Source organism: Podarcis tiliguerta (genome assembly GCF_965153285.1).
Source record: "Podarcis tiliguerta genome assembly, chromosome: 9".
Lineage (NCBI taxonomy): Eukaryota > Metazoa > Chordata > Lepidosauria > Squamata > Lacertidae > Podarcis > Podarcis tiliguerta.
This window is the reverse complement of record NC_139542.1, coordinates 41701631-41717218: the sequence shown is the minus strand read 5'-3', so window position 1 is coordinate 41717218 and position 15588 is coordinate 41701631. Positions and strand designations below refer to the sequence as shown.

Genomic DNA, 15588 nt, shown 5'->3' with positions numbered 1-15588 from the left:
GCTGTTTCTTCTACTAAACTTTATGAAGATTGTGCAATTATTACTGAGGAATGTCAAAACAGTGCATGGCTAAGCATTAAACCATGTAATGTATGTTGGATGGGGGTGGGATGTACTAGCACGTTTCAGTCAAATTGCTAAATAGCTTGCACTCTGCAGACATTGCAATGAGGAATAAATATAACTTGCAAACAGAAAATAAGAAATTTTGCTTCATGAGAGAAGAATGAAGTGGGGGAAAGGCCAAATCAATGCAATCTGAAGCATGAGATATTCCATTTCTTGTAATAATTTTATAACCTTGATATATATATATATATATATATATATATATATATATATATATGCATATTAATCTGGGAATTTATCTCTGTGAGCTTCCTTTTATGGATAATTCACTTGACCATTTTAGTGTTGGAACAGGACCAATCATGCAGGTAGGGATTCCAAGACTACATGAAATGGGGCTAGAAAAGGAATGTACAGTTATTATTGGTGAAAGAGGTTTAAAAGGAAAGCCCTCACTTTGTTATTGGGATAAGATGGCATTTCTCAGGTTAGTGAGTAATGATTGCATTAGGATGTGTTAGGATTGGTTCAGCGGGAGTGCAAAAGGTGGTCAAGTTAGTGGATTGGTGGTGTAGATTGTAATAGGTTATATGGCACATGCAACAATAATTGCTGAAAAGGTATTGATGTTCCCCAGAACTCTTCACTATGCTTGTATACTTCATTGGGCATTCTGCAAAGTGACAATGAGAACCACCCAACATCTTAATTGTCCCAGAGACCTTTATTTGCAACTATGCATATAAATTATACAGTCATACCTCGGGTTACAAACGCTGCGGGTTGCACGTTTTCAGGTTGCAGACCACGCCAAACCCAGAAATACCGGAACAGGTTACTTCTGGGTTTCGGCACTGGCGCATGCGCAGAAGCACAAAATGATGTCAGATGCATGCACAGAAGCGCCGAATCGCGTCACACACATGCGCAGACGCAGCACTTCAGGCTACGAATGCTGCGGGTTGCAAACATGATCCTCCCGCGTGGATCATGTTTGCAACCAGAGGTATGACTATGTACATATTCTGCAGACTTGCAATATGGGCCTGTGCCTTGAGTCTTTTCCTGAGCCTATTGGGCTTGCTGATCAGGAGGTCAGTGGTTCGAATTCCCATGACGGGGTGAGCTCCCGTTGCTCTGTCCCAGTTCCTGCCAACCTAGCAGTTCAAAAGCACATCAAAGTGCAAGTGGATAAATAGGTACTGCTGTGGTGGGAAGGTAAATGGCATTTCCGTGCATTTCAATCATGGTGTTCCATTGAACTAGAAGTGTTTAGTCATCTGGCCACATGACCCGGAAAACTGTTTGTGGACAAACACTGGCTCCCTCGGCTTGAAAACAAGATGAGCACTGCAACCCCATAGTCACCTTTGACTAGACTTCACTGTCCATGGGTCCTTTATGTTTACCTTTTCTTGATAGTGAACTGGCAGATTCCAGACTGTTCAGGATGCATGTGTATAACTCATGATTCGCTAGAGAACGTAAATGCAACACAGCCAATACAGGGTGACATTGCACCTTTCCAGGAAGCATTATTGAGTTAGACCCTTTTGTGTGTCTGGATCTGGGGTAACAAGCAGCAGAACAATGTACACTTCAGTAGTAGAGAAATGCCCAAATTGGGAGCATACATGTGTTCCGGTTGGTTCTGTCTTCACAGATAATGCTACAGTGGCGTGGCATGGGGGGTGCAGGGGGGGGGCCTGCCGCACTGGCCGCAACATCTGGGGGTTAGGGTTAGGGGGCGCAAATCCACGGGTTAGGGGGCGCAAATTACTTGCCTTGCCCCGGGTGCTGACAACCCACGCTCCGCCACTGTAATGCTAGAAATAGAAAAGAGAGAGGCCAGTTCACTTGTGGTTCATTTTATCTATTTTTGTACTCCCAGGGAAGGAAATTAGCCAGCCCATAGAACAATGATCTCAATTTAGCATGTATATTCATCAAAATCCATCTGTCTCTGCTTATCTCTTACGTGACTTTTATCCAATGAAGCTCAAAGTATTTAATAAAAACAATAAATACAGTGACTGTAAACATGCCTAAAAGCAGCATAAAACAGCTTTAAAAACAGCAGCGGTGAGAAACATCACATACAAGAACACTTTTCAACAGCACACTAAAAAAACAAGCAAACCTGAATCACTCTCTAGAACAGGCTAGTCCTACATTGTCTCTTAAACACAGTCAGGGATGTGTGCTCGCATAACTCAGCAGGGTTTACCACCCTCCTATTCCCACTTGCATTATGTACCAACTGGCATATGAGATGCAGCTATCTGCACAAGATGCTTTAAAAGCCAGGATGCAAGACCACAGCACATAAGTGATAATATACCCATGACAGGAATGAGGTTCATCATCGAGGGTGGGTGTGTATACATGGAATATCTGAAGTAGCGCATGTCACAAATTGGCTTCCAGCTTTGCTCTAACTCCGTACTTCCAATCTTTGTTAGAAGCCCACACTGTGAACTCTACATGCCTCATAATTACAATCATCTGGGCCCCTGGAAATGGACAAATTGCACAATTTTAGGTTATCATCATCTTTTCTGCATGTAGTCTTGATGTGCAACAAATGTTTCTGGCTTCCATTTATTGTTCAAGCTTTGCTCTTTGCAGAAGCCAGTAAATGAGTTTGAAAGTTGGAGCAGGGAGGAAAGGGAGGGGGGGCTAATAATACCTCTCTGGGATATACCACCTCAGATTACAGGTGGCGGTTAGCGTGTCTCCATCCCCTGCACAAAGGAAAACAGAATTTTAGCCAGTAGGGTGCAGTGAATTTTTTCATAGGGGAATTGTTAGGGCCGGAGACACCAGCTTGCAAGGCGTTGGGGGGGGGGGGCTGATGTCACGTCGGTGAGCATCGTGCCTCTTTCTCCAAGACAGGCAGAAGTGTCCCAGGCTTTGGGAAGGAGACCCCAGGTCTTACAAGATGCTGGAGCCCTGCTGCCTCCTTCCTAAACTAGGCGGGCTTTGGGATGGTGGCGGAAAGGCTTTTGGACCCAACAGAGCATCACACCTCTCTTCCTAAGGCAGGCTTTGGGAAGAAGGGAACTACAGTGGTACCTCTGGTTGCGAACGGAGGCCTGTTTGCAACCTGAAAAGAACGCAACCCTCGTCTGTGCATGCGCGGGTTGCGATTTGCCATTTCTGCGCATGCGTGTGACGTCATGTAGTGTGTCTGTGCGAGCAGTGAAGCCCGGAAGTAACCCTTTCCGGTACTTCCAGGTCGCCGCAGGACAAACCTGAAAACGCGCAACCTGAAGCAAACGTAACATGAGGTATGACTGTAGTCTAATCCCCCTCATCCGATGACTGCCTGCCACTGGTTTTAGCCCATATTTCTATCTGACTTCTAGCTTTCTGGGCAGGGTTTTTCTTTTCCTTTTTAAAGAGAATGTGTGAGGCCTCAGCCTCCATCTAAAGTGCTAAGACACAGGTTTACCACTTCTTTGAGAACAAGAGGCTATGGTAACAAGTTACTGTTAGCAAGGGACAATAGCAGGCCTAGCTTGCATGGACGATTATAAAGGGTGTAGGAGAACAATCTCTTTCATCTAGTCCTGTCCTGTTTTATCAACTTTACTGTCTCTATTGCTAAAGCAATAGGCACAGGGTACAGGCACATTAGACACACTTGGCATGAAGAGCAGGGTTTGGAGGGGGTTCTCTAGGATAGGGAGGAATAAAGCTCCTCATGCCTACTGTTTTGCCTTTTGTACAAAGGTATACTGTACGTGGTTGCTTCTTTTGATGTCACTGCACTGTGTTATGAGAAGGAACTGGGCCTCAGTCCTAATCATAATAGACACATGTTGCACAAAAGGCACATGAAGGTCTTTGCATGTGAAGACCCCCAAACCCCCTCTAAAATAAATCACACAGGACACAGAATATTTGTTTAAGATTTTTGGCATTCATTTGGCCACAGCTTTATTGATTACAGGCATTGGTTCGGACTACCTGAACCTGCCCTGGCAGGAACAGGACTGACAACTGGAACCTCCAGAGGTCAGTAAGGGAAAACATACTGGGGGAGCACAGAGGCAGATTTCCGCCTCTTAGTTCACCCCAGATTCTCCCAGGAACTCTGGCATGGCTCTACCCATGAGAGGGGATCGGACAGAGCAAATTGAGCCCCTGGATTCCTTTAACGGAATTCACTGGTAGCAACAACAAAAATGAGGGGCAGGCCCAGCCAATCCATAATCCCCTCCATCAAAGAATGAACCACATCCTAACCACCAACCTTACAAAGCTTTGACGATTTGCTACACGGTAGGCAAAAACCAAATGGCACCAGCCAATCAGCCAAGTGGCAAAATTCCTACCTGGCCCCTGCTCCAAAAACAGACGACCCCTAGGCAGGCATAGCAAGGTCAAAACACACCTTAATTTATAGGGAGGGAGATCAGCTGCACGATGCGAAAGAGAAAGTACTTTACCTCATGCAGCCCCTTAAATAGCCCCTTAGTTGCCAATCAAACCCCAACCGACAGAAAATTTTCCCCAGTAACAAAGAGGCAACCAATAAGGCAGTTTGGTGATCTCACTGCAACACATGGCTCTCCATGATTTGGAGGACATGATTTCTCTAACTACAGGCCCAACTTTTCAAAATATATATAAAAAATAATGTTATGCTGAACATTTCTCTTATTTTCTTAAACCCATTTTCCATTAATGAGAAAAGAAATTGCATTTGAAAGTCATAAAAGATGAGAGAATATTCAGTGAAATTCTCATGGATGGTGGATTTGTGTCATACTTACCTTACTTGTTGAGTGGCATGGTGTTTGTTTGTATCCTTTTTTCATTCTACCAATAATTTCTCTTTAGATCTGCTTTCTGCAGCCTTCCTGGGTGCCCATACTTTAATTAAATTCCATGCTAAGAAACATGGGGATTTTTCCGATCATGGGCAGCCAGGAAAACTTCTGAGTTGGATAAATGTTTACCCATAGGGATGGGGAGTGCACCATCCCTGGCCACTTTAGAATAACAAGGTAAACTCAAAAACCTTCCACACACTGAAATTCTCAAGTAGCCAAAGAGTGATGCAAAAAAACTGGAGTTTCTTTTGTAGAGGAAGAACTCTTTTTTTTAAAAAAAAATGGACAACAGATTTTGATACGGCACAAAGAAAAAAAGTTTGCATTTTGATATGTCTCTGAATTCTCTGTGCTACATCTCTCTATGCATGTTGACACCTAAGGAATTTGGGGAGATGAAAGAAAGTAGGGAGAGAGCAACTCACCACTCATTTGCTTGCTCATATCCCAAGGATCTCTTGATCCTTCTCTGCCAAGCAAACTTTGTAGAGCACTAATAGTTAATAAAAGTAGTATCAGCAAGGTCTGTAATCATTGTTTAACCATGGTCTGTTACAATGCAAAGCAACATTTGTCTTTGATTTGTTGTCTCGGGACTTGCTTTTGTTTTATTGTCTCCTTTTGATTTCTCTGTGGGGTTGTATATAACTTCCGTGTACTGTTAGTGCCACTCTCCAGTGTAGTCCTCAGAGAATAATCATGAGATCTGTCTTTTCTTGTGTGTATAATTGCCAAGGCTTTTCATAGCTTAAATAGAAAAGCCTCTAGGGTGAGTTGCTTGCTTTTTTATACCTATAATGTTTATGTGGCTAGTTCTGAAACTGAGCTGTCACCAAATCATATTACAGGCAATTTCAGTCTCTTGCCAAGAAATTGCTGGTGTGGAGCTGAGGCCAAATCACTTTCTTATCAGTGCCCATCTGTAGCGAATGAATTGTGTGAAACTGACAAGCGCATACAGAGCCGGAGATTGGGGAGGGTGAGGCTGCTGCCTCAGGTGGCAAAAGCCCCCGAGATGCCACCCCCATGCCTGCCCTGCCACCTCCACCAACAGCAGAGAAGTGGTTCTGCCATCGGCGCTGACTTCAGGAGACATCACGTCCACTTGGGGTGAGATCTTACCCAAAATCACTGAGATCATGTCTGAAATCAGTGCCAATGTCCTTTGTTTATGATTTCATGAAAAGACAAACCCACCAAGCAAAGCCACCCCACAAGAAACGGCAAAGGATGAAATGATAGAGATGGATATCTGCACATTCTCAATATTTTTTTCAATTGCGTGGCAGATTTTAAAATACAAATAAAGCCCAAAACATTCAAATCCATGTGTGCTGTATTAGGTACAACACATCCTAGGAAAGAATTCAGTGTTGAAATTCATCTCTGCTTGTCTCATGAAATGGTCTCCACTCTCCTCCTCCCACATGCTGTTCTGGGAAATGTCCTGACCTTGCACAGGCCAGCTGGGAGGGGAGAACAGGGGAAAGCCCCATTACACTAGTGGACATCTTTGCAGGACTGCTTCCAGGGCCAGTTAGTTGAATTGAGCCCTTAATCTCCCTCTATCCTATAACAAACACCATTCTGCTTGTCACCTTCATGCTGTTGACTGTTCATTTATGGCCAAAACTTCTGCATAGAGACCAGTATGCATACAAGTCTACTGCATTAGTTTTGTTGTTAAGTGCATAGAATCTAGGAAATTACTGTGAGGTTGAGACTTACATGCATTGTTTTACAGTTGAATGCTTCATCCAATTCATCAATATATGGCAAGGCAAGTGTGCCTTGTGGCAAGGAATAAGCCAATTCCCTCTCGATAGGCCAGGCATGTCCAAAGTCCGTTTCGGGGGCCTAATCCAGCCCGCTGGTCGGTTTAATCTGGCCCCTGTGGCAGTTTATTTCTTGGAGTAAAATCCTAAAGAAACCTCAAGATTCAACCCTAAAAAAAGCTCAGCAACTTCAATCCTAAAAAAAAAGGTTAACAACTTTGGTCGGCCCTCACGGCCCTTCACTTCATCAAATCTGGCCCTCTTTGAAAAAAGTCTGGTGGACACAACTGCATAGGCTTTCTGCACCCAGAAGCTTATCTGAACCAGGCCAATATGCCACTGCTTTGAGCATAATGTCATCTCATCTTTTTTGGTTTCCCATTTTGAGCTCTTTATCATCTGAAGGCTTTTAAACAGATCAGAAAAAAGTGCTTTGCTATGTTGCTGTATCCTTTAATTTCCTGTTATGTGTTGTATTTTTAGTGTTGCATTAAATATTGTACAACAGAAGTTATCTCTCATCGTAATATACTTTCAATGGGACTCCATATGCTCCTAGCTAACAGGTTGTTCCAATTAACTTACTGTAGTTTTATGAAAATATACCACACATCTATATAAAAGAAACACCCACTTGGTACCTAATAACATTAATGGTGTGGAAACATAAAAGCCAAAATAAGAATTAAGAAGAAATTACTAACAGCAAGTGTAATGGCCTAATTAAATCATAGTTGATAACCACACAGTACTATTGAAGACTTTCTGGATTTGAGACTGGGTAGACGCAGGAGAGTACTTCACATACAACTGGGCTCAGCTTGTTTTCTTTTTTTTTCTTATTGAAACATTTCAAGTGTTGAAGAGGAAGTATGCAATTCAGTACCTTGTTTAAATCCTATCCAAGTCTGAGGAAAGATTCATTCATGTTTTATAAGAATGCAGAGTCTTGGGGAAATGAAAAAATATATAAAAAAGGAGAAGCGATATCAGTTACTTCTTAAAAACAAAAGAACTAGGTAGCTTCCATGTCCTATTACAGTGGTACCTCGCAAGACGAAAAACTCGCAAGACGAAAGAGTTTTTCGTTTTTTTGAGTTGCTTCGCAAGACGAATTTCCCTATGGGCTTGCTTCACAAGATGAAAACGTCTTGCGCCTTTTTTAAAAAAAACTGTCACTGCATTCCTATGGGAAACCGTCAATGCACAGTGGTGCTTCGCAAGACGAAAAAATTCACAAGACGAAAAAACTCGCAGAACGAATTAATTTCGTCTTGCGAGGCACCACTGTATATATTCTGTTTCTGTTTATTGTGCTGATTATATATTTTTCATGCTTAATGCGTTCTCTGGACCTTGTTGTAGCAGAAAACTGTCTAACAGATAAAGACTTTATAGCTGAAAGATGATTCACAGCAGGCCCAAATAACTTGTGACCCACCAAGTTGAACTAAGATCTGTCAGTCATTTATGATGCTCTACCAGAAGCTCAGTAAATGAATGTCCTGGTTTTGCTGGCCCAACTTGGATTGAATAAATGGGACAAGGAAGTTTCATGTAGTTTAAATGGCTGATGGGCCAAGCTGTGCTCAGCTTGGTAGGTCACAAGTTGTGCAGGTCTGATTTAAATATGCATTCAAGGTGTTGGAATGGCAGGACTCGTAGAACATAATCCTGCCCTCCCTTACACTGATTGCTGGGTGAGTAAAGTGGTATATAAATTTGTCTCCTCTGGTCTACACCTACAGATAGGTATACTGCTGTGGGCAGCATCACCACAACAGAAGGCATGAGCTATGGTCAGTGAGTGTTAAGCTACCAGTGGTGGTAAGGTGTGGAAAACTCTAGAACAGGGCCTTTGGCAGCTATTGATCAGTGCTGCATCTTCTTGAAGGAGTGTCTCCATCCCCATCGTTCAACCTGGACACTGAGATCCAGCTCCAATGGCCTTCTGGCGGTTTCCTCACTGAAAGAAGTGAGGTTACAGGGAACCTGGCAGAAGGCCTTCTCAGTAGTGGTGCCCGCCCTATGGAACGCCCTCCCATCAGATGTCAAGGAAATAAACAACTATCTGGCTTTTAGAAGACATCAAAGGCAGCCCTGTTTTGGGATGTTTTTAATTTTTGAAGTTCTATTCTGTTTTTAGTGTTCTGTTGGTAGCCACCCTGAGTGGCTGGGGAAACCCAGCCAGATGGGCGGGTTATAAACAATAAATTATTATTATCCTTACTACACGCGTGCTTTGCTGACACCTTATTAACACTGATCTGCCTGTCACTTCAGCAGGTCCACGGACCCATTTGCAGAACTGGAATTTGCTCCCAGCCTCCCCTATGTTGATCCACATCATTTTAATCACCCATCAGTTGATCTTCAAATTAGCTGCTGTCTTTGTGGTTTGACACATTTCCAGTATGACTTTTATATCATGTAGTTTGTTGACACAGTAATATTATAATAGTTATACTGAAGAGATTAGAAACTCTTTAAATTCATTGGTATTTGTATCATACCTCTAGAGTGAATTGAGCAGCTGTTGTACTTCTGTCCAGGTACTTGTGATCACCTTCTGATTCTTCTTTCCCTTTAGGATTTTGGCGATGATGGCTCCCTGTACATTACTAAGATCACTACAACTCACATGGGAAATTACAGCTGCTATGCAGATGGCTATGATAAACTTTATCAGACTCATATTCTTCAAGTAAATGGTAAGGGGAAATGTTTGATTTGCCAAGTTGTGGTGCCGTCTCTAGATTTAATTCAGTAGACTGTTTTGGTTTCTTAATTGCTATATGAAAGCCAAAAAGCAAAAACAGACATGGATGATCAGTTTTCATTAATATTTTCTCTTCTATAAACAAAGCTACAGGAAAATGAGATTTAATCACAGCATGTAGCAATTCTAAATAATTAATTCTTATTGAAAATAATAAGGAAGACCACACAGTTTATTTACTCTGTACTTTGAGCTCTTAATTGTGTTAAACAATGTGCCTTCTTAGTATTCTGTTTGTAAAATAATAGATATTTAGGGGAAACATGGCTTTGAATAACAGATTAATCATGTTATTGCATAGTGCAATAATCCATTTGTAGTCTGTCTATTTTCAATAATGTGGCATGCTTTCCAGAAAAAAAGCTGCCCTCGTATTAAAGAAAAATAGGACTTAAAATGCAGAGCAACCTAATGCTTCCAGTAAGCCATCATAGACCTACTGGAACTCAGTAACAATGGACACCATTGTCTCTGCTTAGTGGCTTGAAATGCATGTGTTTTGGCTAGTATTTTGAAGCTCCTTCCCAGGCGATCAGATTATCTAATATGTATTTTGCTTTATTGAATAGAATGGTCAGAGGTCTCTATGAATATTTATTAGCTCTGTACATGTCAATCACTATGACTTCTTGATATCTAGGAATGAGTTAAGGCTTATTAGAAGGGTGCTACTTCATCAAACTCCATAAAAATGCAAACAAAAGGAGGCAACTTATCTCTTTAGGCCAAAGGATCAAACCAATCACCTACCTTTTTTCTCTGTCAACTTAAAGGAGGTGGGATTATTGGGGAAGAAGAAGGGCATTGAAAAAGATACAGATTTTTACAGGGCTATAATGTGCCACATAGTTTCTTATATTAAGGATACATCTCTCTACAGTTAATGCAATCACTGTGACCATGATTTGACAGTTCTCCTGTAGTTATATTTTTGTATTTGCACTTTCGTCAAATCAGATTGTGAACAGATGAATATATTGGGATTTGCACATTGGAGCTAAACTGGGTCAAAATGTGAAGCTTAATGCATTAGTTAGATGAAGCAGCAATTTTATGGATTCTGTTTGTAGCTCTAACCACTGTTTTCCTAAATATTGGCAAAGAAACCAGCACTTGTAGTCCAAGAAAAAGATTAATTAATGCAATGGCACTCGTATAACAGAAGAGTCAAAATAAGGTTAACAAGATAATGAAGCTTAGTTGATCTTTAAGATCTAATGTGAGAATGCTTTGAAATATGTTTAATTGGACTTTAACATTTAATTGGACTTTTGCAACATGTCTATTTTCATTCATATGAATCAGTAGTAATTGTTATCACTAATGTTCTGTCATTTTATCTCAGTTAAAATTCGCTTTGTTTTTCCTTTATCCCAGAATTAAATCCCATTTTTGTTTGTGTTCCATTTTATTTTTACTTATTTGTTTAGATTTATATCCTGTGTTGACCTGAGGATAAATCAACATATACAGTAAATATGTCACTTTTTAACCATGCAGGGATTTGAGCAATATTAAATGCATAGCAGAGAGAGAGAGAGAGAGAGAGAGAGAGAGAGAGACAAGGAAACAAGCACAGGTTTAATGCAATTATATATTGGCATTAACTCTGTGGAAAGGCATTCCAATAATCACATCCATTCCTAGTCCTGCATATACTGCAATGTACTTGCAAAGGTAGTAATAATGCATGAGAGAGGTAATGCAAACGTGATGTGGGAGAGCATCTACAGCTTGATTTTTCATTGCTACAGCCATTTGGTGTGCCTTAATCATTGTTGATCTTCCATGGGCAGGGGAACATCAAAAGACCCAACGTCCATGCCTTTGGTCCCTCTTTTCCGGTGCACAAATAGCCACAACCACTGGATTGTTCAGTTTACTCTGGTTTATTATGAACAGGGTATTACATCACATGCTGTTCCCCAGTGAGTAGTTTCTTGTTGGGGCACCAACTGGGTAGTATCTGAGGCCTTACACCTTGCACTGTGGACTGCAAGCCACTCTTCCTAGTACCTTCCCTCTACTGGGGTTTTTCTCTAGTCAGACCCTTTCTTCCCCAATCCTGTCCCTTCCTTTCCTCTTCAGTTATAAACAACTCCATGTCAACAGCTGTTTCTTTTCACTCTTATCAGACCCCACTGCAGGGAGAAGAAATGGCATGTCTTGTCTGACTGCAGGCTTAGCTTCCTGCTGCACAGAAAGCACAGGAGGCAGTGGAGCGGTTCCTGGCAACCCTTCACAATGAAAGAGGGAGGGAGCTGGATGGAAAGTGGCTGGTTGAGAACACTGATGAATATGTGTTTGTATAACCTGGAACTGTCCCACTGAGACAAAATTGAAGTGAATCAGCCAGCAGACCTGTCAGACTAATAGTTCCCAAGTAATATGACACATCAACCACAACTTGGCCACTATTGATTCTTGATAAACTCCCTAATTATCTGATTCCAAGCAGAGGTGGAATAAGGAAGCATGGCCGTTTTGTTCACACTGGGCATGGGGCCTTGGGGGCACCACCACTATGGTGTAGAATGGAAGCAAAGAGGCCAGTGGGGATTTTGGTGTTGCATGGGACACTGCTGAAATTGGAGACCCCAAGGTCCACCACTACTTCAAGGAGGGAGTAAATATGTATGTCATAGTATCTCTAGCGAACCATATCTCCCCACCCTTCTCACCTTACCTTACATACTGTCTGACTCTAAAAATAGGCATAACTGTTTGTACTGAATGATGGACAGAGCCTTGGCTAGCCTGCAGTGAAAATAATTTCCATACCTTCAGAATAATAAGCTTGTTAAGCCTATTGACTTGATTTTGTTTAGCGTAAATGTTTCCATCCTCTACTGGAGGCAAGAGCATCTATTTCCAGCGAGAACAAGGTGAACCATATTATTTATTATTATTATTTTTCTCCAAGCTACTCAGGGTAGTGTACATAGTCCCATATGTGTGTGTGTGTGTGTGTGTGTGTGTGTGTGTGTCACAACAAACCTGTGACTGTACATCAAGATGAAAGGGTGTGTTGACCAAGGTCACCTTTTATGACCTTGTGTCTGAGCACAAGTTTGAGGTTTTTATCTCCCCATTTCTAGTCAAAGACTCTAGCTAAGATACAACACCAGCTCTGTTGCATAGTGAAGGAATGGAACTTCTAATTAATGCCCTGTCCTGGCAAAGATGAACTTACAATGGAATCTGGAGGAAGGAAGTTGGATAGTGGCTCAGCAGACATAGCAAGAAAAAGGAACTGAAACACAGAGACTGTGGAAGCACTTAACAGGCCAAGAACTGGAGTCAAATCAGGTCCTTCAGAACAGGTCCCAGGAAAAGATATGACTTGTTCTGACGAAGGTTGGTTGAGCTCTTCTGTAGTCCCTCTCTGGCTCCACTCCTTTTCTGGAGAATCAAAAACATCAAAGTGACAACTTCCTGACCCGTAATCTGGCAGCCTGTTTTCTCTGTTGCCAGGCTGTACAATGCAGTCATGCACAGATTCAGTGGCTTGTGAAGACAGTGGAAGCAAAGACAGTGGCTCCTCAGCGGCTGTAGTCACTGGGGTTCCTGGCTGAAGGATCTCAGTTTAGGCAGGACCCTGATGGTTGGACTTGGTCTCTGTGGTGTCAGGGTCCAGATCCAGAGTTTCTGGGGACTGTGCTACCTGATTTCAGGAGCCCATTTTCATCTAAATCCCTTATGAACATATGGTAATGCAGCTAACGAACCTGCATAACACTTCTTTTTTGTGATAGGATAGAAATCCTTAGTACATTTTCCTGCAAGCATGATACTTTCAGTTCAGTGAGACTTACTTGTGAGCACGTGTGATTAATCAGTGTGTAAATCAAATAAAACATTTAAACAAAACTGGTTTATAGATCACCATTTTGATCCAGATCTATTGTTCTGCCAACCCCCCCCCCCTTCTGATGTTGGTAAGTGCTACTAAAAGAGAGAGAGAAAGAGAGCACAGTTTTATTTTATTTATGAATATTCACCATGTTAACTTTTGAGTTGATCTGAGTGTGGAAACAGAATGAATGAGGGAGGACAGTGACAGGGAGCAATTGATGTTTTTAATACAGTGGTACCTCGCAAGACGAATGCCTCGCAAGACGAAAAACTCACAAGACGAAAGAGTTTTTTGTTTTTTGAGTTGCTTCGCAAGACGAATTTCCCTATGGGTTTGCTTCGCAAGACGAAAATGTCTTGTGCCTTTTTCTTAAAACCGCCAATGCATTCCTATGGGAAACCATCAATGCATTTCCTATGGGAAACCATGCTTAGCAAGACGAAAAATTCACAAGACGAAAAAACTCGCAGAACGAATTAATTTCGTCTTGCGAGGCACCACTGTAATGTCATAGACAAGAGGCATTTGCTCTTTTACTGACTTATACATAATTTATATAATTCAGTCTATAATTTTTCATTCAAACTTTGCTTCATTTCAAAGAAGTACAATGTGCAAATAAAACAACACAAGTCCAATAGCAACTTTTCATACAACATAGATAAGTTGTTATTATATTATCTTAGTGATATATCTATGGCAATTTGATGAATAGTGGCTACCTGCATAGAATAGCGACAAAATTTAGAAGCAGAGAAAATAATATTTATATGGATATATATACAGTGGTACCTTGGGTTAAGTACTTAATTTGTTCTGGAGGTCTGTTCTTAACCTGAAACTGTTCTTAACCTGAAGCACCACTTTAGCTAATGGGGCCTCCTGCTGCTGCTGCGCCGCTGGAGCACGATTTCTGTTCTCATCCTGAAGCAAAGTTCTTAACCCGAGGTACTATTTCTGGGTTAGCGGAGTCTGTAACCTGAAGCGTATGTAACCTGAGGTATCACTGTATATTGAAAAAAAGAGCAATACCTGTAAGATTTCATTTGAAGTAAATTCATGAGCACTATTCAGATGAATGGTTAGGAAGAACATTTGAGTGGGAGAAGATGTGAGTGGGAAGTAGGACCACATCAAATGGGCTTTCCCCCTGTAACCCACACATTCAGTGCAAATGTCTGAAGAATGAGATTGGACCATCATGTACACAGGCCTCCACACAATCTGGAACTCTAAGCAGTAGAAATCAGTCCTTGTCACCCTACCAAGAAATTTCAACCCAAAGAGGCTCACCTGGTGCCATCATTACCATACATGTCTTTAGGTGCCAGGCGAAAACATTCCTCTTTACCTTCAGCCTGTTTAGAGGCCTTCAGCCTCTAAACAATCTGTGGAAACATAGGTGAGGAATGTGAATAGCAACACTGGGGTTCAGGATTAAGACCTAGACGTTAGCACCAGCATGCTCATAGCAGTGTTACTTAATACTGGGAAGGACTGGAAGCTGCATTTCCCTGTTGTCAGTTGGCTGCTGCTGCGCATATGTTCAGCAGTGTCCAGAACTGAGTCTGAGGCTTAATATCCTTCATCGAGAAAGGTGGGATAGCAGCATGAAGCGTGACTGCAGGGCTTTATTGTAATGGATCTGTCATGTATGATCTAGTTGAGATTCCTGCATTGCAGGTAGTTGGACTAGATCAGGCACAGCCAAACTTGGCCCTCCAGCTATCTTGGGACTACAACTCCCATCATCCCTAGCTAACAGGACCAGTGGTCAGGGATGATGGGAACTGTAGTCCCAAAACAGCTGGAGGGCCAAGTTTGGCCGTGCCTGGACTAGATGATCTTCGGGGTGCCTTCCAATTCTACAATTCTATGGTTCTTTTAGGACTGGTGGAATAGAAGGGACAAAGGCCAAATAAGCTGGCAGCTTTTCACCTAGGTACAACAATAAAATCCCTGTAGGAAGCCTACGACCATGAAATAAATTGGTTACCAGGATAAGGATAAAAACCTGTCATCTACCACTTCAGAAATGGAAATGAGGGCATACTAAAGCACTCAATTCTCACACTGAGAATCAAGGTTCTACTTCACATTCTAAAGGCTTTACTCATTATTTGTAAGTTGCTTTCCCGGCTGCACTAGAAAAAGCATAATTGTCCTAAGCTAGGTTGTCAACAGTTCAGTATGCACCTCAGCAGCTGCATTATGTGGAAATGTAGAGCAGGCACTGCATGGTGTCTTTGCACTCCCATTATATGCATC

General features: G+C 41.9%; 1 protein-coding gene across 4 annotated transcripts in view; it reads left to right on the top strand.

Annotated features, from left to right (window-relative positions):
- FSTL5 (follistatin like 5) overlaps positions 1-15588 on the top strand; it is a 313072-nt gene that overhangs the window by 235148 nt on the left and 62336 nt on the right. For all 4 annotated transcript variants that reach the window (XM_083457275.1, XM_083457273.1, XM_083457274.1 and 1 more), the window contains one exon: positions 9276-9396. In XM_083457275.1, the coding sequence (XP_083313401.1) occupies positions 9276-9396 (121 nt within the window). The remainder of the gene's footprint in view (positions 1-9275; positions 9397-15588) is intronic.